This window comes from Podarcis melisellensis (assembly GCF_964234715.1).
Source record: "Podarcis melisellensis genome assembly, chromosome: 8".
Taxonomy (NCBI): domain Eukaryota; kingdom Metazoa; phylum Chordata; class Lepidosauria; order Squamata; family Lacertidae; genus Podarcis; species Podarcis melisellensis.
The window spans coordinates 18,101,080-18,124,355 of NC_138540.1; the positions used below are offsets into that span (position 1 = coordinate 18,101,080).

Below are 23,276 nucleotides of genomic sequence, written 5' to 3' on the forward strand. Positions count from 1 at the left end.
GTTTCCAGTCCTTATGAAAGCATTTTGTGGGGGAGTGCTTAAAAATGGATGGACAGCACCCATAGAAGAGTCATAAACTGAAATGATTTTGGAATTAAAATTCTTAAGAGTTCTAAGTTGTTGTTCTCGTAAATATTTTTTATTTCATTTCATAATATATATAAAACAGAGACCAATTATAACAACAGATGAAAAATAAAAGAGGAAAACAAACTACAAAGCAGGTATGCAGAATGAGTTAATATGTTGTTTTTAAGCTTTACAGGGGTTCTGCTTCCACTGCCCTAACCCCTCTGTTTTCAGACAAATCATAGAATTGGAAAAAGGTTCAGAAAGGGGGAACCAAAACAACGGATGGGATTGAGCAACATTTGAAAGTGCTCTCACATCAGTGTCTCCTAACACTCAGTCATACAGCTCACTGGGGGGCGGGGGTCACCTTCTCTTGGCCTGAACTCCCTCACAGGGTTGTTGTGAAGATTAAATTATATACAGCGATACCTTGGGTTACAGACGCTTCAAGTTACAGACTCCTCTAACCCAGAAATAGTGCTTCAGGTTAAGAACTTTGCTTCAGGATAAGAACAGAAATCGGGGGCAGGTGGCGCGGCAGCAGCAGGAGGCCCCATTAGCTAAAGTGGTACCTCAGGTTAAGAACAGTTTCAGGTTAAGAACGGACCTCCAGAACAAATTAAGTTCTTAACCTGAGGTACCACTGTACTGGAGTTCCTGAAGCAAAGTTCTGTTCTTATCCTGAAGCAAAGTTCTTAACCTGAAGCACTATTTCTGGGTTAGCGGAGTCTGTAACCTGAAGTGTATGTAACCTGAGGTACCACTATATAACAACAATAATATAATTATTACTACTATCCAGCTGACGAGAGTCCAAAACACCAGGGGCTGATGGGATTTGAAGGCCCTGGCACCAGGGGCTGATGGGATTTGAAGGCCCTGGCACCAGGGGCTGATGGGAGTCATTGTCCAAACCACCTGGAAGGCAGCAGGCAGAGCAAGGCTGGGTTAATCCAACCCCAGTTACCACCCCTCAAGGTTGGGCCTCACCTTTGCCGATGAGGAGGCTGATCTGAGAGTTGATCAGCTTCTTAGCTCGGTCGCCTTCGCGGGCCACAAGCCGCAGGACTGGCAGGAAGGGCTGGACATCACAGAGCCTCCGCTGCTCGTCCTCCAACTCCTGCTGCTCGGCTGTCTGGTTGACACAGGTGAAGACGTAGGACTCTGGGCCGCTGAGCATGTGGAAGAGGGGCTCAAACTGAGCATGGTGCCAGACCATCTGAAACACAGGGAGTGGTGGAGAAGATGCTTTATTCTGCGATCAGAATATCTGGCCCTCTAGAGCCCACACCAACCTGCTGCCCTCAAGGGTTGTTTTGGGTTGCAACTCCCCACCAGCCACAGTCAGCACATGTTGTTGGAATCCAACAACATTTGGAGGGCAACAGATACTCTATTCCTGCTTTACAAACTTTTTTTTAAAAAGAAAAGAAATAGTTCCCGTTTCTTTGCGCTGGGTTGCATTGAACATTAGTCCTACTCAGAGGAGTTAGCATGACTAACTTAATCTCAACAGGCTTGCTCTGAATAGGACAAGCACTGGATCCAACCCTTTATTTCCATTTTTTGTTTTCTTTTTTAAAAAATAAATAAATAGCAATTGTTAGGCTGCCTCTGGTGTTCACACACATAAAACAAATAATCAGCAGGTTTGATATTTATGCTAATCACAAAAAATAGAGCATTTTTTTTGCACCTCTAAGGAAGGAAATGCTTTTAAAATACTAATGCGACTGAACAATTAAACAACAAGTCTCTGGGTGAAAAGAAATCTGTTCTCAGCCGTTAAAATAGATCAAATCACTTCCAGCCTCACTTCTTTCTATCATGACCACAATCTAACCTAATTAGAGCTGTCATCAAATTTTTATTTTTATTTTTTTAAAAACTTAGTCACGTTTGTAGCGTATTTGTCCGTCTCTGTATAAATCAGATGCTGTGTTTCGTTGTTTGCTCTTCATTTTTGGATTGCAAAGACCTTTGGATCTGAGCCGTACGATTTGTATGGTAAAGCAGTTGGCAATTTGTACTCAGGTCCTTGGTATTCAAAGTCCACTGAAGTTAGTATTCTTTTGACATTACGGTGCTTTTTCTAGGGGGGACACAGGGTACGCATGCCCCCTAAACATTTTGTGAATCTAAGTTTGGCCTCATTGAGGGGCAGTATTTCAATATGAGTAGGAAAATGGGAGTACCCCTAAAAAAATTTTAAGGGGGAAAAGCACTGTATACACCTTATTCCCTCCCCCCTCCCTTGCTCCTATCTGCACTATACATTTAAAGCACTATGACACCACTTTAAACACTCAGGGCTTCCTGGCTTCCCCAAAGAATACTGGGAGCTGTAGCTTGTTAAGGGTGCTGAGAGTTGGCAAAAGAGACCCTCCTATTCCCCTCAGAGTGGCTTAACAACCTATACCCCTTTCCCAGGGAACTCTGGGAACTGTAGTTCTATGAGGGGAATGGGACCTCCTAACAAAACTCAGCACCCTTAACAAACTACAGTTCCCAGGATTCTTTGTGGAGGAAGCCATGGCTGTTTGGAGTGGTATGATGCTGCTTCAAACGCATACTGCAGATGAGGCCCTCGTTTGAGTTGCCCCATCAACATCTGAACAGCTGCCTTCCCTCAGATGGGAGTCCAATCAAGGCAGCTAGCCGAGTTCAGGTTTGTTCACAGGGTGAATCCTGGGGAAAGGAATGGGAAACACTTAAATGATGAACTAGGAATCCTCTGTGTTTAAAGCAAGTGTTTTACCGCTGAGACTTTCCCTTATGATATACGAAGTTGCCTTATATTGAGCCAACAGTTAAGACCCACAGATAGAAACATACTTGAAATGTGCTTCAAAAAACCCCCATAAAAATAAGGCAATGAAGAATTACACTACAGAACAACTACTTATACGTTGTTCGTATTCTGAAGTACATTACAGATCACAGAATCATAGGATTGTAAGGTTGGAAGAGATCCCCAAGGGTCATCTAGTGCAACCCCCTGCAATGCAAGAATCTTTTGCCCAGCGTGGGGTTCAAACCCACAACCCTGTGATTAAGAGTCTCATGCTCTACCAGCTCATTCATTCATCTATCTATCTATATCTATCACTATACATTATATACATTATAAATATATTGATATTTTTTTATATAGTTTATATTTCTGTGGGTCTTATTCCTGGTTGTGTTTGTTACATAAGGAACATGACGACACATATTGTACATTATACCAAGTAGGACCATTTATCCGTCTAGTTCACTACCGTCTACACTGGCCGCTCTCTGGGGTTTCAGGTAGGAGACACTCCCAGATGCCAGGGATTGAACCTTCTATGTGCAAAGTAGATGCACTGACACTGAGCTGAAACCTTTCCCTTAAGACATAGAAAGCTGTCTTATACTGAGTTAGACAACTGGTCCCTTGAGCTCAATATTACCCACACTGGGTGGCAGCAGTTCTCCAGGATTTCAGGCACAAGGACCTTCCCAGCCCCACTTAGAGATGCTGGTGAATTTAACCTGGGGCCTTTTACGTACTACATACTCATCCAGACTGCTCCATCCCATTACTCTACATGCAAGCACACGGCAGTGTTTAAAACATCCTAGCATTTTCACTGTTGCAAAATAAATGCATTGCTTTCCGTTTCTCTGGCGTGCCTTATATCATTCCTGTAATCTGCTTTGATTGTGTGTGGTTGGGTCAGAAATGCAGAGGATACAATCTTGATGGCAGAAAGTGAGGAGGAACTAAAGAACCTTTTAATGAGGGTGAAAGAGGAGCGCAAAATATGGTCTGAAGCTCAATATCAAAAAAACTAAGATCATGGCCGCTGGTCCCATCACCTTCTGGCAAATAGAAGGGGAAGAAATGGAGGCAGTGAGAGATTTTACTTTCTTGGGCTCCATGATCACTGCAGATGGTGACAACAGTCACAAAATTAAAAGATGCCTGCTTCTTGGGAGAAAAGCGATGACAAACCTAGACAGCATCTTAAAAAGCACAGACATCACCTTGCTGACAAAGGTCCATATGGTTAAAGCTATGGTTTTCCCAGTAGTGATGTATGGAAGTGAGAGCTGGACCATAAAGAAGGCTGATCGCTGAAGAATTGATACTTTTGAATTATAGTGCTGGAGGAGACTCTTCAGAGTCCCATGGACTGCAAGAAGATCAAACCTATCCATTCTGAAGGAAATCAGCTCTGAGTGCTCACTGGAAGGACAGATCCTGAAGCTGAAGCTCCAATGCTTTGGCCACCTCATGAGAAAACAAGACTTCCTGGAAAAGACCCTGATGTTGAGAAAGATTGAGGACATAAGGAGAAGGGGACGACAGAGGACGAGATGGTTGGACCGTGTTCTCGAAGCTACGAACATGAGTTTGACCAAGCTGCGGGAGGCAGTGGAAGACAGGAGTGCCTGGCGTGCTCTGGTCCATGGGGTCACGAAGAGTCGTACACGACTAAACAACAAAATTGCGTAAAACCGGAGGCACGAGGAAAGAAAGAATTCCTCTCCATTCAAACAATGCCAAGTGTTCTTTCTCCTGCACAGAACATTGTTCACGAAACATACCTTTGGACAATGCCCAGATTCTGGGAAAGAACTGCCTATGTTGTTTTGTTTGTAGGCGCTTCTGAAAACAACAGATGTATAAACATAGGAAGCCTTATGACTTCCAGAGCTTTGCGTCATGTGACAGTGGACCTTTGCTGTGGTTTTAATTTTGTTAGCTTAACCAATAATGTCGGGGGAACTTCAGGCCAGGGGGTGGGGAGCCGGCCCTCAAAGCCTCTCTTATCTGGCCCTCAGAACTCTCTCCAAACCACACCACCTCTCCTGAGGCCACACCTTCCCTGGTTCTTCTTTATTTCACTCTGAGCATCTTGCCTGTCTGGAACGTGTCCTTGGAATAGGGTATATTTAAGCCAAATCACCACCAAGTTGCCTTAATTTGTCCCCTGAGTAAGTTGCAGTTTTGTGGCAATTTTTCATCATGGCAACATGACACATTTCATGATAACAATGCTCAATGGTGCTCCCACCCCATGAATCCTGGTGCCTCGCCATAGCTAGCCAGGCCACTGGTACCCAAAATCAGGATCATACTCCTGAAATTTTTGCCCTGTCCTGTAAACTAATTCAAATGCACTAACTGAGGTATCACAGCAAGTTTTTGACGTAAAAGTCCTGGGGGTGAGGGAATCAAATAAACCGCTTGGATTGTTTTTTAATGACAGAGAAACAGGTAGGTAAGTAAAACTAAATGTGGGCATTTCCTGGAATAGATGAGGTCTTAGATGCACCTGCCAAGATGCAATCTTGGATCTTTTAAGAAGGGGAAGTGCAATCTCACCTCGAACAGGTCAACTGCCACTTCCTTTATTTGATAAACAGAGAGTGACTTTCTGCTTTGCCCAGGTTGCACTTCAGCTCCTGTAACAAAACGGCTGGCTGCTAAGCTCCAAGGCTAGGGAAATAGAAGGATTTCTGCCTTTGATGCTGGCTGCTGGGAGGGTCTGAAAGGTGCATACAGTTCTCTGCAAGGGCCAGAAGGTGGACAGGGAACCATTCTCAAATAAGAGCACTGCATTCCTTCCTGGGCAGCTTTCCAGGGGCCGCATTCCAATGGTGGGAGGGGTCAGAGGGGAAAGTAGGTAGGGCAATGAATGCAAATTTCATCTTTGTATAGTAGACTACACACAGAGAGAGATCTGTCTCTATCCTCCGTCCACGAAAGCAAGCAAGAGGCATGCTCAGAGTTCAATGACCTATCCTAGCTGGGCATAATAATAATAATAATAATAATAATAATAATAATAATTATTATTATTGAAGTAGTACTAGTAGCAGCAGCAGCAGTAGTACCCTGCCCATCTGACTAGGTGAGGAGGGAACAGGGCAGGGCTGTTGAGAGGTGTGTCTTGGGAGAGAGTCCAGGGGGCCAAAAGGAGAAGCTTGGAGGGCCACATTTGGCCCTTGGGTGAATATGTTGTTAGTTCTTTTCACTAACAACATTTTAGCTTCATGGAATTTTTCCAGCCCTGGCTTGGGATGCATCAGAGAACCTCGGGACCTTGCACAATCTCTTGCTTACAGAAAACATGTGGAATGAGTTTGGCAACTCCGTTGTGATGGAGAAAGATAAAAAGAGAAAGAGCTGAGTACCTGTTTGATGGTGTTAAGACTTGCATTGCAGGAAATGGAGAGGGTCAAGTAAATGCCAGTGGGTAAGAGGAAGTCGACTTGAATGCTCTGGTTCGCTTCTTTGGACCAAAATTCTACGGGGCAAGCAATCCCAGGGGGCATCCTGCTCCGGTCTCAGCTACAACCTGCCACCAAGGAGAAGCAAAGAGGACAAGTTAAACTTAAGTATCTGTAAGGTCTCAAGACAGATAGATATGCGATGGTTTTCAGTTTTGCCCCCAAACAGGCTGAAACTAGCTAGGGGTTTATAAACAAAGAATTTAGCACCTGGATCATCTTTTCGTCTTTCCTGACAAGCAAGTTTGCAGTCCTTATGAGAAGGAACATAATCCTAAGGACTAGAAACTTAACCAAAAAAAGAGAGCGCAAAATAATACCAAGAAGTTTGGGAGGCTGGATTCGCCACCTGATCATTAGCCGGAAATAAATGCTAATGAAAATATCACCAGGATCGTGGCAGTTGTCAAGAGATGTCCTATTTTTTCTGGACCCATAAGTAGTAAAGGGAAGTCACTGGTTGCCTAGCACACCCAAATTCAAACTTCCACCTCCACCCCACCATAATTATTGGAAGGAGGTCTCCCTTTCAGTTGGAATGGGATGGATGCGATAATAGTTATGCCTCTCTGCAAGTTTCCAATGCTTAATTCTGAAAGGTAATAATATAAAGGTACCATGTCTCAAAAAGATTAGCCATCTTGCACCCTTTCCCAAGAGAGCTACTTGAGAGGCAGAGATTCAGCAGGTGAGGTTTCTTCCCAGTACAGCATCTCCATGTAAATCCTGACGGTGCCAGGTGCTGACTTTCTAACCACAATACACCTGATAAAGGACTAGGAGGCACCAGAACCTTCTGGGAAAGAACGGTGTGTGTGTGTGTGTGTGTGTGTGTGTGTGTGAAGCAACATCCCACCCCACCCCAAATAATGCAGCTTGCAGGACCCTCGGGTGCCGTTTGTCAGTCTTCACCACTTTTGCATGACAGCCCCTCAGAGCGTATGTGCCATTTCCTCATCTGTTGCTAAGCTGGGTGCAAAAATTCCCAGAAATGCAGTCTGTGGTTCTTGCTTTTTAAAAAAATAAATAAAAAACTATTATCTGTTGAGCCCTTTTGGCCAAGATGCAGCCACCACAAACCACACATTCAACTTCCTAGGAAGGGAAGGAAATATAAGCATGGGGGGGTGGGGGTGCTGAGTGGTGAGGCGGGGTGGGGGGGCTCAGTAGAGGAAATAGAGAAGATGCTTCACTGACACCCTCCCTGCCCTCTGCAGCCGGGACACACACATCAAACCCCAGACATGTTTACAAGATGAGCTTTGGCATGCCAGAAGCATTTATGACTGTTGCTTGTTTTGAGTTACAGATGCATAAGCTGAGCCAGGGATGACTCGGCGGGGGTGAGCCGCCGGGGGGGGGGGGGACGGGACAAAAACACATTTGATGCCGCCCCAGGAGACTCCAGCTGTATTTGAAATACATTAGTGCAGGGTGAGAGGTGGGTGAGAGTTAGCAGTTCCTGCTCACATCACATCACCTGAAATGACACATTTAAGGCACATGATACTCCCCCAACAAAGAAGAATCCTGGGAACTGTTGTTTACTCCCACACAGAGCTGCAATTCCCAGCCCTTTTAGTAAATTGTGGTTCCCAGGATTCTTTGGGAACTACTTTACCCCACCCCCCGAGCTAGAATTCTGAGAGCCTTTAACAAACAAAGGTGGCCAGGATTCTTTGGAGGAACCATTCTTGGGAACGGTAGCTTACGTCTATGGAACTACAATTCCCAGCACCCTTAGCAAACTGCAGTTCCCAGGATTATTTTGCGGGGTGCCATGTGCTTTCAATGTGTTTTTAAATGTGGATGCCAACTAAGCATGACCACTGATCTATCTACGCTGAATTTGCCTGCTCTGACTGGCAGCAGATTTCCAGAGTCTCAGACAGAAAGAATTTTTTCCCTGTCACCTGTCAACAAAACAATGCTTTTATTTTTCACATTTTCTATCCCATTTTCTCAAGGCTCCCAGATGAAGTACCTGGTTCTTTCCCTCTCTTCCACCTCTACCCCGCCCATCCACTGCATTTCATAATTTTCACAACAGCCTTGTGAGGTAGGTAAGAAGCCCGAGAGACAGCCGAGCGGTAGATTTTGAACTTGGAAGTTCTCTTATCATTCTTGCACCACTGCACTACACTTCTAAGCAGAGATGGCAGGCTGGGGAGGCTTTGCTGGACTCCAGCTCCCATCAGCCCCAGTGGTCAGAGATGATGGGATCGCAGTCCAGCAACATTTAGAGGAAGGCAGAGTTGAGGCTGGATAGCTCAGTCGGTAGAGCAAGAGACTCAAACTCGGGGTTGTGGGTTTGAGCCCCACGTTGGGCGAAAGATTCCTGCATTGCAGGGGGTTGATTCTATTATTCAAACTCAGGGCAGTGAAGGCAAGTGATGGAGGCAGGTAGGGGCAGTAAAGGAAAGTGGCAGTCTAGTTCCGGGATGGGGAACCTGTGGCCCTCTAGGCGTAGTTGGGCTCCCAACTCCCACCAGCCAATGGTTAGAGATGGTTAGAGCAGACTGAAAACATCTAGAGGACCACTGGTTCCTCACCCCTTTGATAAGGACTGAATTTAGGACTTCCCACATGCTCCCCAAACATGTCCATCACTGAACTCAGGTGGAACAACACTAGACGTAGGTGGAACAATGGTGAGGCAGCTTCCTATGTTCCTAACTCAGAATATTATTTATCTTAAAATTGTTACAGCTCATCTTTCCAATGCTGACTAAACATCCAAAGGCAGCCAATGCCACTGAAAATATACTGCACAATGAAAATTCAAAATAGCTCTGCTTCGGAGCATGTCGTTCAAATGATTGGGGGGGGGTGTGTCAGACGGGTGCGGAATCAGATGTTCCCTCCTGACAGTAGAGTTTGTGCCGAACACTGAGTAACAAGCAGAATGTAATGCTGTTTGGAGTCACTTGAGATTTTTTAAATAAAAAAAAACAGACCAGGTCGTTTCCAAGCAGAGTCCACAGCCATCAATAAAATCAGTCCAGACAGTGCCTGTTCTCAGTTAAGTTCCCGTTTCCCAGCACAGGCAAGATTGCCAACAACAGTTGCTGAGAAACAGGAGTTCTTCACACAGCAAGCAAATACTTTCCTTGTCCTGCCCCACCCCCACCCCCCGCAGGGAGAGATGTTTTGTTCTGGCAGCGCATGGAGCTAAAGGTCAGTGCCTGTGACGTCGTAGCTGTGACATCATGAGTCCATGGCTGCTGACCTCCCATTCCATTTCTGGAATCTTATGCCACATTCCTGCATTTTTCTCTTCGGACATCAGAGGGGGTGAATCCAGTTTACCTTCCCCCCCCACACACACACACACCACACACAACAGACCCCAGGAGCAAAGCTAGTTTACCAGCCAGCCCTGTCCATCTACAGGTCACAAAGGCAGAAATATTACTCTGCTAGCAAAGAGAGCAAATTATCATTCCCCTTGATAACGCAGTAGCCCTACACTAAGTGCTTTGTTATTACAAATCTGACTTGCCAAGCACTTACAATGCCAGGCAAACTTGCTCTTAGGATAGAAAACAACAACAACAACACATGAAACAAAAACCTCTACAGGCCGCACTGGGGGGGTGGGGTGGGGTGGGGGAGACATCTGCAAAGATGAGGCATTTATTTGCCAGGGGTATTTTCAGAGCATAACAGGAAGAGGATGACATAATAAAGCTGGGAGGAGACCAATATAATGCATGTTTGTATATACTGATACATAATTCAAAGGAAAATGAAACATTTTCCAACAGCCAAACACTGCCCATGTTTCACAAGCTTTCCCCACCCCCTGTAACAAAGAGGACTTGAACCTTAGAAATGTAAGCCCTCTTATAAATAAATAAATAAATACATACATACAGTGGTACCTCGGGTTAATTCATTCTGGAGGTCTGTTCTTAACCTGAAACTGTTCTTAACCTGAGCTCCCACTTTAGCTAATGGGGCCTCCCACTGCTGCGCGATTTCTGTTCTCATCCTGAAGCAAAGTTCTTAACCTGAGGTACTATTTCTGGGTTAGAGGAGTCTGTAACCTGAAGCATCTGTACCCCAAGGTACCCCAAGAATACCGAATCTTGCACAGGAGTGCGGATTAGCTTTATCAAGCTTCTCTCTATAGCAATGAGGACTAAAGTCTTATAAATGCATGCCCCTTTAAAATAAAGAAATGAGAAGATTCACAGAATACCAGATCTTTCACCAAAATAGGGATTAGCTTCAAAGCTGAGATAAACAAACCAGTACAGACCCGAACCGTGGTGTTATTTATTTCTTGCCTGGGTTAAAACTGAATAGCATGGCATATAATACTTCTGCTCCCCGCCCCCCCCTAAAAATCAAAGTAAAACTTTTTTCAGTACATGTCATACTTCAAAAGGTTGAGGAGAAAGAAGCAAACAGTTGGCCCCACAATGAAGATTAACAACCCCATAGCTCTTGAGCTTCAGAGTGCTCAGCATCCTTAAAAAAATATCAAGTCTGCTCCACACAAAGACATACACACCCTGGCAGTAAGACCACTCTTCCCCTCTCCCCATAACACTAAAGCAACAATATCTACCACCCCAACTGCAAAACTGACATCCTTTATTTCAGACCTCTAAGCCCCAATTTTAACATTTTATATACCGGTACTTTGCAACAGTCCTCCAGCTTTTCAGATCAAGGCTAAATCTTTAGCCAAACATGATTTCGGGGACCCACTTTTTAATCCGATAATATAAGTGTGCCTGCTGAGGTTACCCACCTTAGGTCAGGATGCTGAGATGCAGGCAAATATTATTATCATTATTTTAATTTGTTTTTATTGAAAGATTTTCATGGATAACAAAGGTACCTATAACGTCACAACGTTCTGACACAGAGCCCTTGCATCTCTCATGGCCAAATCTGAAATGTTTAATGGCTCACAGAAACAGAAGGTCCCCCAACATCTCCAGTTAAAATAAATCAGGCAGCAATATAAAACTGTGTGAAAAAAAACAAGAACAGTATAAACAGTACAATGAGAATTATTGGAAGACTCGTTTTGTCAGAAGTCTTTTTTATTTAAGTGTTTATTTAAGTATTAATTAGGAAGATTAAGGTTTTTTTATGCACATAAATCTGCTTTTTCTTCTTTCTTCTTTTCTTAATTGTTTTTTCTTTAATTTTTTGTAGTATGAGATTGTAAATTCTTTGTATATATATGTAATTTAAATTAATAAAGATTACTTAAAATAAAATAAAATAAATCAGGCAGCATCTGCTGGGAAAGTCCTCTACCAGAACACCAGGCTGAATAAACAGTTTGAGTTGGTAGAAGACAGTGTTCTAAGGGCACTCTGAACATGCTCAGAGGCACTGTGCTCAAGGTCTTATACGTGCACATAGCAACCGTTAGAAACTAATCTAGATTTCCATTCACCTCCATTTTACATTTACCCCTCTGGGTAACAGGACACATAATTCCCAAAGGCTGAAATTCAGCCCAGAAAAGTCACCCCCCCCCCCCGCATCTCTTCAAAAAAGGAAAAGAAAAAGCATCACAGAGAAAAACAAGCATCATGTGCTCCTAAATTGGGAGGATTGGAATGGGGTAGAATTCAAAGTCAGGATAAAAGTCAGAGGGTTGCATCCCTGCTAGGTTTTACTCATGAGTACACCCATTCAAAAGCATTGCGCCTGGGCTAGCCTTGCCCATTAATTTCAAAGGGTCTACTCTTAGTAAGGGCTGGATACAACCCAGAATAAACCAAGCGTTGCCGCCTGCTACGATCCATCTCAGAGTATGGAAATTCATGAGCCTAAACGAGCCGAGCCCATTAACTTCAATGGGTCTACTCCGAGTAGGACCAGCTGCTGGAGAAGACTGTGGATTCCTGGGAGGGCAGAGGCTGACATACAGTGTCAAATCTTTATTCATGATGCGCCCACCACCCCTTCTACTGACCTGAGGATAGCATCCATGATCACTTCCCCGGCAGGAAAGCAAGCGGATCTCTTGACCGGCGCCGACTGAAAATAAAAATGAAAATGAACTGAACTGAACTGAAAAAAATAAAATAAAATAAACCTTGCCAGGGAGAATCTGGAGAACGCCGGCCTAGGAAGTCTTCGGCACCCCCCCTCCTTCCCGAAGGCTGGGCTTGGCGCTTTCCAAGGGACCGTTTGCAAAGTCTCTGCGGCAACAGGAAGCGTTTGCCGACAACTTTTTCTCGCAGGCAACACGCACAAAAGCAACAGGGTCAGCCTTCCTCAACCGGCTACCTTCCAGATGGTTCTGGACTACAACTCCCATCAGCCCTCAAGTCCAGGCAACCACCCCGGCCCGAACAGCCTCCAAGGGCAGCCCCACACAGGACGCCCTGCGGCATTGCCATCGCTTCTTGCACCCTGCCTTCCCTCCTCAAGGAGCGCAGGGCGGCAAAGAGATGCAACGTCTGAAAACGGAAGCAAAGTCCTAAAGCGGTTAAAACATTAGGAAAACCATTACGTATTACACTTAAAAAACGTCTTTCACTTAAAAACATTCTTCCAGCTTATTGCTGCTGTTTTATCCTGAGTGCCGAGTGATTCAGGGTTTCTGAAGAGTCGATTTAAACATCTGATTTTTCTCTGCCAATATTATTTTTAAAAAAACAAAAACACTTTATGCACAGTTTTAGCTGTTAAACATGTTCACTGCAGCACACATAGCATCAGTGGCCTTTTAGATATGTCTAGTAGGGCCTTTAACAAAATATTACAATGTGGAGTCCTCTTCTGGATGGTGCCAGCCGGACAACACCCCCTTTTTCAGAATACTCTATTCCATCCACCTATACGAAGGGTTGCCAGTCCAGTGCCTATTACCACCATGGGGCCTCTCAGATTTAACTAGAAAACAAAAAAGATCCATAATTATGAGCAGAACATACCCTCAGGTATCTCTAATTTTTTTGTTATGCCATGCTTCCCATGTCCGCCATTATTATTATTATTATTATTATTATTATTATTATTAAAAAATAATGTCATTATATATAAAACAGAGTGAACAATTATAACAGACGGAAAATAATAGGTGAAAAGCCAAACTATGAAAACAGGCGTGTAGAATCAGTGGTTGCAGACGTGCTAAAATTGAAGTCGACGATCACCTTTAACAAGTCACCAAGTATTTAGTTCCAGATTTGCTAGACTTCTGACGAAGGTTGTCCTAATAATGGTGGTTTCACTGTATGTCATACAGGATTGCCAAATCATATTTGAAAGTGTCTGGCGGTTCTAGTCCTTGTCAAAATCTCAAAATGTGCACAATTTTCTCTGCTGTGGCATTATTATTATTATTATTATTATCATCATTACCTGCCATTTACTAACCACCTCCCCTATGGCAGCCATTTTGTGACAGGCACTCCCAGAACTCTCTCAAAATTCAAAATATGCCCACTAGGCCAGAAAAATTGGTGACCCCTGGCCTCCACACAAAGAGTTTTCAGCATTCCATGCCCATGGAGCATGCTCAGTCTCAACGGACCTGTTTAGGGACCTCTCCCCTCCCACCTTTTGGGTCCCCCCCCCCCCGCTATTTTTGGTACTTCCACAAATCTTGTCCCCTGCCCCAGTTCCGCAGCAGTTTCTTAAAGTCATAAGCTATTCATTTTGAGGCCCTTGGGACCCCGCCCACACTGCTGCACACCCTCCAACATTTCTCAGATAAAAATGGGAGCATTTCTCACTCCCCTTCTCTACCCCCCATTTTTGGTCAAAACCCCCAAGCATTTGGGATCAAATCAGAAACTGGGATGGCTTTTGTAGTTCCAGGACTGTCTCTGTAAAATAGGGACACTTGGAGGGTAGTCTACTGATACCTCCCCACTCTCCTTGGCCCAGCATGGAAGATTCCCACACTGAAAATGACCTCGCTGTAAGAATGCAGAACTGAAAAAAGGTGTAAGGCAGTGTTTAAGAAATGAAAGATTCTATTCCTTGTCATGAGGAAATGCCATTTCTGCTAGCAGGTTTCTCTTTCAGTTGGGGTGGCATTACATACGTCTGAACGAAAATAACCTCCATTTTTATTTTTATTTCAAGAGAAACTCTGGGCAATTAGCTCTTTGCCAACCAGTCCAACTTTTGCTGCCCCTCCAGGTGTTTTGGACTTGGTGAGGCTGATGGAAGTTCCATGCTCCTGGTGCGCACTACACTGGCAGATGCCATGCTAATCTACAGCTATAGCTGATGCACCCACCATAAGCTTTCGGCTCTCATTCGATCAACAGTGTACAGTGGTACCTCGGTTTTTGAACGTAATCCGTTCTGAAATGTTCAAAAACCGAAACCTCAATAGCCAACACCTACGCCTCCAGATCTTGAAGTCACGTAGCATGTTCAACTTCTGAGGCTTGTTCAAAAACCGAAGCATTTATTTCCGGGTTTTCAGCATTCAAAAACAGAAATGTTCAACTTCCAGGACATTTGAAAACCACTGTACAAAAATCTAACAAATCACTACATATGTATCCATGAAGAACACGTTGGACTGTAAAAAATAATTTGTAATTATGTTCAAGACAACAGGCTTTCCTTCAGGGTGCTCTGTGCCCCTCCTACAATCCCCTTTCATGGTTTTATTGTCTATGATGTTTTTAAGATTGCACTTGCAATTTGCTTTACTACTCCATATTCCCTTCAATCTTTGGAAGCTGCGGACAAGCAGAAAATGCCTTTAATAAGGGAATAATTATTAGCCATCACAAATCTCTCTACAGAGCTTCTCTGAGGTGGTGGTTGTGGTGGTGATGGTTTAATCCTTCAACCCTGCTTTGCTATATGTGGAGATATTTCTGTAAGTCACTTTTTACCGGAAGACAACTTCTGCTTATTTGAAGAAGTGTCTCGGTTCAATTACTTTTGAACGTCTGACCAGGAAGTTGCTGTGCGCTAATTGGTAAATGTGTGGTTGCTAACTTTTCAGCTGCCCATTGTAGCTTTAGCACCTCAAATAATTTGATTATGATGCCCCTGCTATCTCTACACACACACACACACACACACACACACACACACACACACAGTGATTTCTGCATCTCACGCTGCCCATAAAGGCATAAGAACAGACCCAGATCCCCCCCCCCCCGGCTCAGTTGGCAACCTCACTTGGCAGCCACAAATGAGGCACCTTCTGCTATCACACCCCACATTTTATTTGAGTAACATTTTGGCCTACCTCAGTCAGTCGAGCATGAGACTCTTCTCATTAATTACAGTAAATAAAATAAACCATGAGGACTAGAATATTCGCTTTACTTTTAAGAGGGAGTTTCCACACCTGAGTGGTAGAGCCTCTGCCTTATATGCAAAAGATCCCTGGTTCAATCACCAATGGCATCTCCCGGTAGGGTTGGGGAAATCTTGGCAAGCCATTGCCTCCTAGAGATATTTTAGAATACAACTTGCATCTGTCCCTGGGCAGCAGAGCTATAGCCCAAAGCATACTGAGGGCACCAGGCTGGCGAAGGATGGGACAGAGATGATACCAAGGTAAATGGACCAAGGAAGTCAGTATAATATACTTCCTGAACTTCTAGGAATCTGCCCAACATCCCAAAGGCTGCCGCTTTTTCTTTTTTAGAAAAAGCTCTGTGACAATTATGGCCAATTAGGCAACTTAAAAAGCTCATTGTGCGTCACCCATTCCTCGCCTTTTCAACACCCTAATAGGCGAACGGGACAAAGTAAAATGTTTTTGAAGGCTGCCTGCTTAATTACCACCACAAGACAAACAGGAAGGCTGGTTAGTCCTTGGAGACTGCCATCTTCCACAGCTGGACAGCTGTTTTCAGCACCACCTGCAATTCCTGCCTTTGTGCCACAGTTTATTAAAAGACCCAGTCAGGTGCACATCGGTGCATGGGTGCAGAACTAGACTGAGTCCGCCTTTCTTAAATGCTTGGCCCCATGAACCATATATAACAAGCTTATATCCCATTTAAAAAGCAAAAGCAAAACAAAGACGTTAAACTAATTAAAACAACACGCCCATCCATGCAAATAGCAAACAATTAGCAATGCATTTAACAACCCTCCAAAATTACTGAGTTTAATGAAAATTTCATGGAAAGCCATACAAATAGCAAACAATTAGCAATGCCCCCAATAGACCAGGGATTAAAATAAAATCTGCGTCCACGTCTTGTTAGCCGTGCCAGCCTTGATCACTCGTAATCTTAGGAACAGCTTCCCATTACACCAAAACACATCACTGTAATAAAGTCAGTGATGGCGACTGGTGACTGTTGAGACTCAGCCACATTAGGAAAGAAATGACAATTTGAATGCGCTATAAACATGCAACACCAATGATGCTAGAACGCAGTTAAATTCTTCTACGCATTTTTCCAATGGGGTTTAATTTTTTTTGTTATAACGGCCTAATTTCTGACTTATTTATAGCGTGTTTTCTCCTGTGTGTAGATCCATCTTTGCAGTTGGCAGGGCAGAAGGCAGCTAAGAAGATGTAGAATGGGGCACTATTAGGTGGCGCTCAAAGTAGAGCACTGCAAGGCTGCACAGCAACATGAGCACACACTGGCTGTGTACACACCATCCATTTTAAACACATGGCTTAAAAAATTAACACTCCTGAGAACTGTAGCTTGTTAACAGTGCTGGGAATCATAGCTCTGTGAGAAGTAAACTACAGTTTCCAAGATTCTTTGGGGACGTCGTGTGCTTTAAACATGTTGGGATATGTTATGTAGTCTTTTTGCTAAGTAAAATGCATAGGATTGTTTCAGTAAAAGCACAGAGGAAATATTTATATGCTTAAGGACAAACTGGGCAATTCACTTCTCCTTGTAATTGAATTTTTATCTTCAGCGTTTTAATAAAATTTACTTCAAGCCTGATTAAAATGTTACCAGTCTTCAACAACCACCTGGGTTGTAGAGGAGAGGAAACATTTAACTGTGCAGCTATTTTTTTCCTGCAATCTAACACATTTTATCTTTGCAAAGACACTCAAACCTCCTTCGAGAAGATGACTCATTTATTCATTGCCCTTTCCCCCAGCTTAGCCTAAATGTCTTTTGCATGTTTCAGTGAAGCCACAGAAATTATCAGGGTTGTTGTTTTTTTGCAACCAAGGTGTAATTTGGAGAGCCTTTGTGCAGCATAACCCAACCCTAGGAATACCGGTATCTACTCACATCGGATTTACTCCTGGGTTAGTGAGCATCCCTGGGAGCAATCATTCAATAAACTGGGATTTACTTCTGCATAAAGTTGTGCAGAATTCTGCTGTTAGATAATAGATAAAAAAGCAATCCGAATTTTAACTGGTAGATTAAACAGCTGATCCCGGTACTGTGTTGATTAATCAACTAACTACTGTACTGGATTATTGCTCTTGAACTGGTAGAGGCTGGTAGACTCTGCCAGCTCTGCATTTAGGACAGGGCAGGTGGTTCCCCAAGAGGGCGCAAAATTGAGAAAATCGGTTTGGGGGAGCCAAATTTTGGCCTCACACAGGGCCAAATCTTATGAAAGATTACCAAAGTCTACCCTTGACTCTGCTCGCCATCCCCACTAAATAGCTTTCCTGGCCGCCATGCTCGCTTCAACTAGAGTTGATGTAGCCATCTGTTGGCAGCCATGCAAACTACAGCGTGACAACAGTATTGCATTTTTATGTAAATAGAAATATTTTTCATTCTGATGCCGATGGCATTACTTGCATACACTATAAGCAGTGCTACTTTTCAAGAAAAAGAGGTGCCAGAGCTCACCATGAACTTCTCCCTTGTTCTCTTAGAATGGCAATGGTGTCCACCTGAGAGGTGCTGGAGCTGAGCTCCGGTGAGCTCCAACAGAAGAAAAGCCCAGGCTATAAGCTACTCTGAGGCCTCATATGCATCAGAAAAATTGAATGCAATCACCATAAATAAATAAAATTAAGTTGCATTGATTTATTTCAAGCCTTTCTACACTGCCCTCCAGTTAAAAACTTCCAGAGTGATTTACAATAACTCATAAAACAAAATAGCAATAATCAATAAAATAGTTAAAAGGTAGCACCATAACCAACAAATCAGCAGCAGCAGCATGATATAGGCTGTTATTATGCAAAAGTAAGTCCAGTTTGGTTTCCCATCCCAATTAAAATGTGCATTGTAATGTGATGCTTTCTTATAAAAGTTTGAAAAATAAATAAGTAAATGAATAAATACACAGGAGTTGCCTGACTTAGCTCTATAGTCCTACAAGTTATAACAACACTTTGGTATTAGTGCATCCCGTGTGGATATGCTTTATAATTTATACTATGGGTCACAGGTCCAGGTTTTGACATTTCCCATTGGCTAGGGCCCGTAGCAGAGATACCCATGGCCTCTGCTTTTTGCCCTGGCCATGGAGCTTTGGCACTGAAAGCAGATGTTGATAAAAGGTTTTGAATTATTTGGAAAAACCCATCTTATCAATATTTTGCAGACGATGCTGCACTATTCCTTTCTGATCCTGAAACTTCATTACCTGCTGTTATGCACCAGCTTCCTATATATGGCACAATATCCGGGTTAACAGTTAAATTCACCTAATCTGAGCTGGTGTGTATACACACCCTGCCAGACCTACAACTGCATTGGCACAAAACAACTGTCCTGAAACTCTGTAATATACCTAAGAATCTATATAAACTAAACCAACTGAAATTTACTCCCTTGCAAAAGATTTAACAACTAAGCTCAAAAATTGGTTAAAGCTAACATTGTCATGGTTGGGGGCAGAGTTTCTATAACAAAAATGATGCTGTTACCACGCTTTCCTTTTACTTATTCTGAGTCTTACCAATAAACATACCTAATTTTCATGTTAATAATTGGCAAATATATATACGGTATATTAACAAGAGACCACGGCTACCTTTATAGGATCAAGAACGGATGATATAAAGACTCTGCTCACTTATACAATATCCTTTTGATTTTACAAGGCTCTGATCAGGTCACATGGTTAAAAATGGAGGATAATAGCGGCCGAGACTTCATGTGTTCACTCTCTTATTGGAAAATAGACAAGAAGACATTGTTAACCTTTTTCTAAATTCAGACTTGATTGGAACATTTATCTTTTGATTCCACTTTAGTCCCAATAACTCAACACTCCTCCTTTTGCGCAGCAGCCAAATCAGGCTCATTAATCAAATGATGGAACAATCGTTACGACCAGACCCAAAATTAGCCCTACTCAGGAGTACCATTTGCAGGTGCCAGGGAGCCAAAGCCCCCCCCCCCATTTTCAAGGAGGGTGCTGGGCCCCCTCAATATTCTGTAGCCTGCGGCAGGCCCTAGTGGGGCTTCTTGCGGCCGCAACGGGTCACATCAGGTATCAGTATGTTTTGTTACTTGAAATTAAAAACCAGTTTAAAAAAGTTATAACACCAGTGGCATTCTGAAAATCTAGAGTTTTGGAATAATCCACAGCAAAACAGATAACTAACAAACAAGAGGTTTGCTCAGGAAAACAAGAATGTACCGGTAAATCTACAAGGGGGAAAAAACCACATTAGCTTTACAAAAATGCTGGATTTCCTTACAGGTCGAGAAACATTAACCTCAAACAATTTCCTTACCAAAAACCAGACGTCCAGACAGACTAGTCACAATATTGCAGCTCAGGTAGTTTAGATGCGGCTGCTATCGCTGACTAAAAAGCAGAGGATTCTGCTAATACATTTCTACTACATTACTATGTATTTTGGAAAGTGGTTTGTCTGTTTCCTATGCATTTTGTCACCTCTTATCACAGCCCAATTTTGCACGATGGTTGCTGAGATGAAGGAGCAGGTTTTTGTCTATGTTTGGATCAGTTGGACGCCATTTTGAACAAAGATGGCGGACTACACCCTTCAAACGCACTGATTTTTACCAAATTTTGGGAACATTTTTTACCAAAATTTTAATCAAATTTTGCAGAATGGTTCCTGAGATCAAGGATAAGCTTTTCACAGTGGACCAACATGTTGATGCAAAATTGCACTGATTTTAACCACTACAGTGGTACCTTGGGTTAAGTACTTAATTCGTTCCGGAGGTCCGTTCTTAACCTGAAACTGTTCTTAACCTGAAGCACCACTTTAGCTAATGGGGCCTCCCGCTGCTGCCGTGCCGCCGGAGCACGATTTCTGTTCTCATCCTGTAGCAAAGTTCTTAACCCGAGGTAATATTTCTGGGTTAGCGGAGTCTGTAACCTGAAGCGTATGTAACCTGAAGCGTATGTAACCCGAGGTACCACTGTATTTAAAAACTGCCTTTTGATTTTTGTTTGTTTCATTCTTTATAATAATCAGTGCCTGGTGTGAGGTTAGTGCTTTACAAATGAATAAAGCTCTCAGTTACAAGCTTAGGGTGCAGCAATATCCCTACTTACCTGGGGCCGGAGTAAGCCTCACTGAATTCAGCAGCACTTGCTTCTGAGTAGACACAATCAGGAATACACCGTTAAGTGAGATTTCCAATGATCCGGAATTTTAACCAAACTAATTTTTTCCAGTTATATTTCCAATGGTTGTAAGGGATGATCAAGGAAAGAGGCTAATCCAAAGTGAGTACAGTGGTATCTTGGGTTAAGTACTTAATTCGTTCCAGAGGTCCATACTTAACCTGAAACTGTTCTTAACCTGAAGCACCACTTTAGCTAATGGGGTCTCCTGCTGCTACCGTGCCGCCAGAGCACAATTTCTGTTCTCATCCTGAAGCAAAGTTCTTAACCTGAAGCACTATTTCTGGGTTAGCGGAGTCTATAACATGAAGCATATGTGACCTGAAGCGTATGTAACCCGAGGTACCACTGTATAGAGTAGGCTACGGTTAACAAGGCCGGCCCTCTCATTAGCCAGAGCGAGGCAGCCACCTCAGGCGGCTGATTTGGATGTCATGAGAGGGCTGCAAAATATTTAGTTCATTATTATTGTATTTTTATAGCCAGGGAGATTCTTGTGGGGTTTTCTATGCACTTGTCAGGATTTGTGGGTGGGTGCTATTTACTGGTCCGCCTCAGGCAACAGAATGTATTGACCTGCCAATTGTTGAGCTATTCACATCCTGCATGCTGGGATTCTTCTAAGGCAATTTTTAAAGCACACCCTTCTCTCTCTGGTTTGACCCAGTGTTATTTTTATAGAAAAAGAGGTGCCAGGGATCACTAGGAACACCTTCCTTGTTCTCTTAGAATGGCAATGATGCCCACCTGAGAGGTTCCGGCAAGTTCCGGCTGAGAAAGAGTTCCAATTTCACATTACCCTTAAACTACAGTTCCCAGAATTCTTTGAGGGAGTTACAGTGTGCACACAGCCTAAAAGTGGACCCGGGGTGGGGTGGGGGAAACAACCTTTTTCTTCCATCCAAGAGCCACATTCCCTCACATTCAAAAGTGGCTGGTGCAAATGATGTGATCTTTAGGTCAGCGCAGTAGGGGTCAGACCTGCAACTACCAGAGGGTTGTGTTTGTTTGTTTTTATGCACATCCACCTAGGAAAGCAGGAGGTGTTACCATTGTTCAAAAGGACACCTGCCAGCCACTCAAAAGCATGCAAGGAAGGGTCCTGAGAGGAGGGGTGAGAGAACCTCAGGAAGGTTTACCAGAGGCCTAGGGAGTCATAATTACAGTCCCTCCCTCAAGTGTCCCTATTTTCCAGGGACAGTCCCGTAATTATAGAAGCCATCCCAGTTTCTGATTTGACCCTGGAATGCCCCACTTTTCCTTAGGACGTCCCTATTTTCATCGGAGAAATATTAGACGGTATGGAGTTATGCGACGCCAAAGCCAAGCAAATAAAGAACGATATAACCTTTAGAAGACATCTGAATGCAGCCCTGTATAGTTTTATTATGTTTTAATATGTGTTGGAAGCCATTCAGAGCGGCTGGGGCAAGCCAGTAGGATGGGTGGGGCATTAATAATAATAATAATAATAATAATAATACAGTGGTACATCGGGTTAAGTACTTAATTTGTTCCGGAGGTCTGTACTTAACCTGAAACTGTTCTTAACCTGAAGCACCACTTTAGCTAATGGGGCCTCCCGCCACACCGCCAGAGCACGATTTCTGTTCTCATCCTGAAGCAAAGTTCTTAACCTGAAGCAATATTTACGGGTTAGCGGAGTCTGTAACCTGAAGCGTACATAACCTGAGGTACCACTATAATAAGAAATTTATTATTATGGAGTAGGACATCCCTATTTTCATTCGAGAAAAGTTGGAAGGTTTGGAATTAGGCCCCTGCCTGAGCTTCCTCACCAAAGGTCGCTGGGACCCCTGCCCACCCCCACACCCCCACCGCAGACAATTTTCTCGACCTGGTGCAAAGCTGACCAGAGAAGAATCTGCCCCTTCACACCATCCAGGCCAGCAAGAGACAATATTGGACATATTCCAGCCAGGCAAAGAAAAGTCTGTGATGAGTGTTGCCTGAGGACAGCAGGTGTGTGGCTATCCCTATGGAGCAGACGCTTTACTAGGTGAACCTCTGCCTGCCACAAGGCAGTGGCACACTTTTCTGCCAAGGAGGAAATTGAAGTTAAGAAGTGAAGAGGCAAATAAGGAACCCTGGCTAAGTGGATGCAAAATAACCAGTTGAGCCGGGGGGGGGGGGCACTTTAATCCTGATGCGCAAGGGGAAATGTTCAGACGCAAATTCTCCTGCAGGCCTGGTGAGAGGAAGACATCTTCGCCCACCCACTTCCTTTGCAACTGATCAGCCTGGGTATAGCGGAGAGAGCTGCCTTTATCTCTGCTTTGCTCTGCCTTCTTGTCGATTTGGAGAGACAGAGCTGATGAGTCCGCCCCCCTCCTTTTTAGAAGCGTAAAATAAAACTAAAAGGAAGTCAGACAAGTGAGGAAGAGAGAGAAAAAATAGCATTTCCCCCTCCCCACATATCACCGCAAGCCTCTGGG

At 43.6% G+C, this 23,276-nt stretch overlaps 1 protein-coding gene and 1 long non-coding RNA gene across 4 annotated transcripts in view; both read right to left on the bottom strand.

The window, feature by feature from the left end:
* PIK3CD (phosphatidylinositol-4,5-bisphosphate 3-kinase catalytic subunit delta) overlaps positions 1-20,767 on the bottom strand; it is a 50,893-nt gene extending 30,126 nt beyond the window's left edge. Inside the window, exons 1-4 of one of the 3 annotated variants that reach the window (XM_081923505.1) lie at positions 20,749-20,767; positions 12,287-12,351; positions 6,244-6,407; positions 1,063-1,291 (exon numbers count right to left, since the gene is read on the bottom strand). In XM_081923505.1, the coding sequence (XP_081779631.1) occupies positions 1,063-1,291; positions 6,244-6,384 (370 nt within the window). In that variant the 5' untranslated portion in view covers positions 6,385-6,407; positions 12,287-12,351; positions 20,749-20,767. Of the gene's footprint in view, positions 1-1,062; positions 1,292-6,243; positions 6,408-11,203; positions 11,226-12,286; positions 12,758-20,748 lie in introns of those variants that run through there. The other 2 variants (XM_081923504.1, XM_081923506.1) reach the window with 2 other exon arrangements.
* Positions 1-21,101, bottom strand: part of LOC309377010 — a 182,052-nt gene extending 160,951 nt beyond the window's left edge. Inside the window, exon 1 of the long non-coding RNA XR_014171362.1 lies at positions 20,982-21,101. This is a non-coding gene — a long non-coding RNA (uncharacterized lncRNA). The remainder of the gene's footprint in view (positions 1-20,981) is intronic.
* Positions 21,102-23,276: the final 2,175 nt, after the last annotated feature.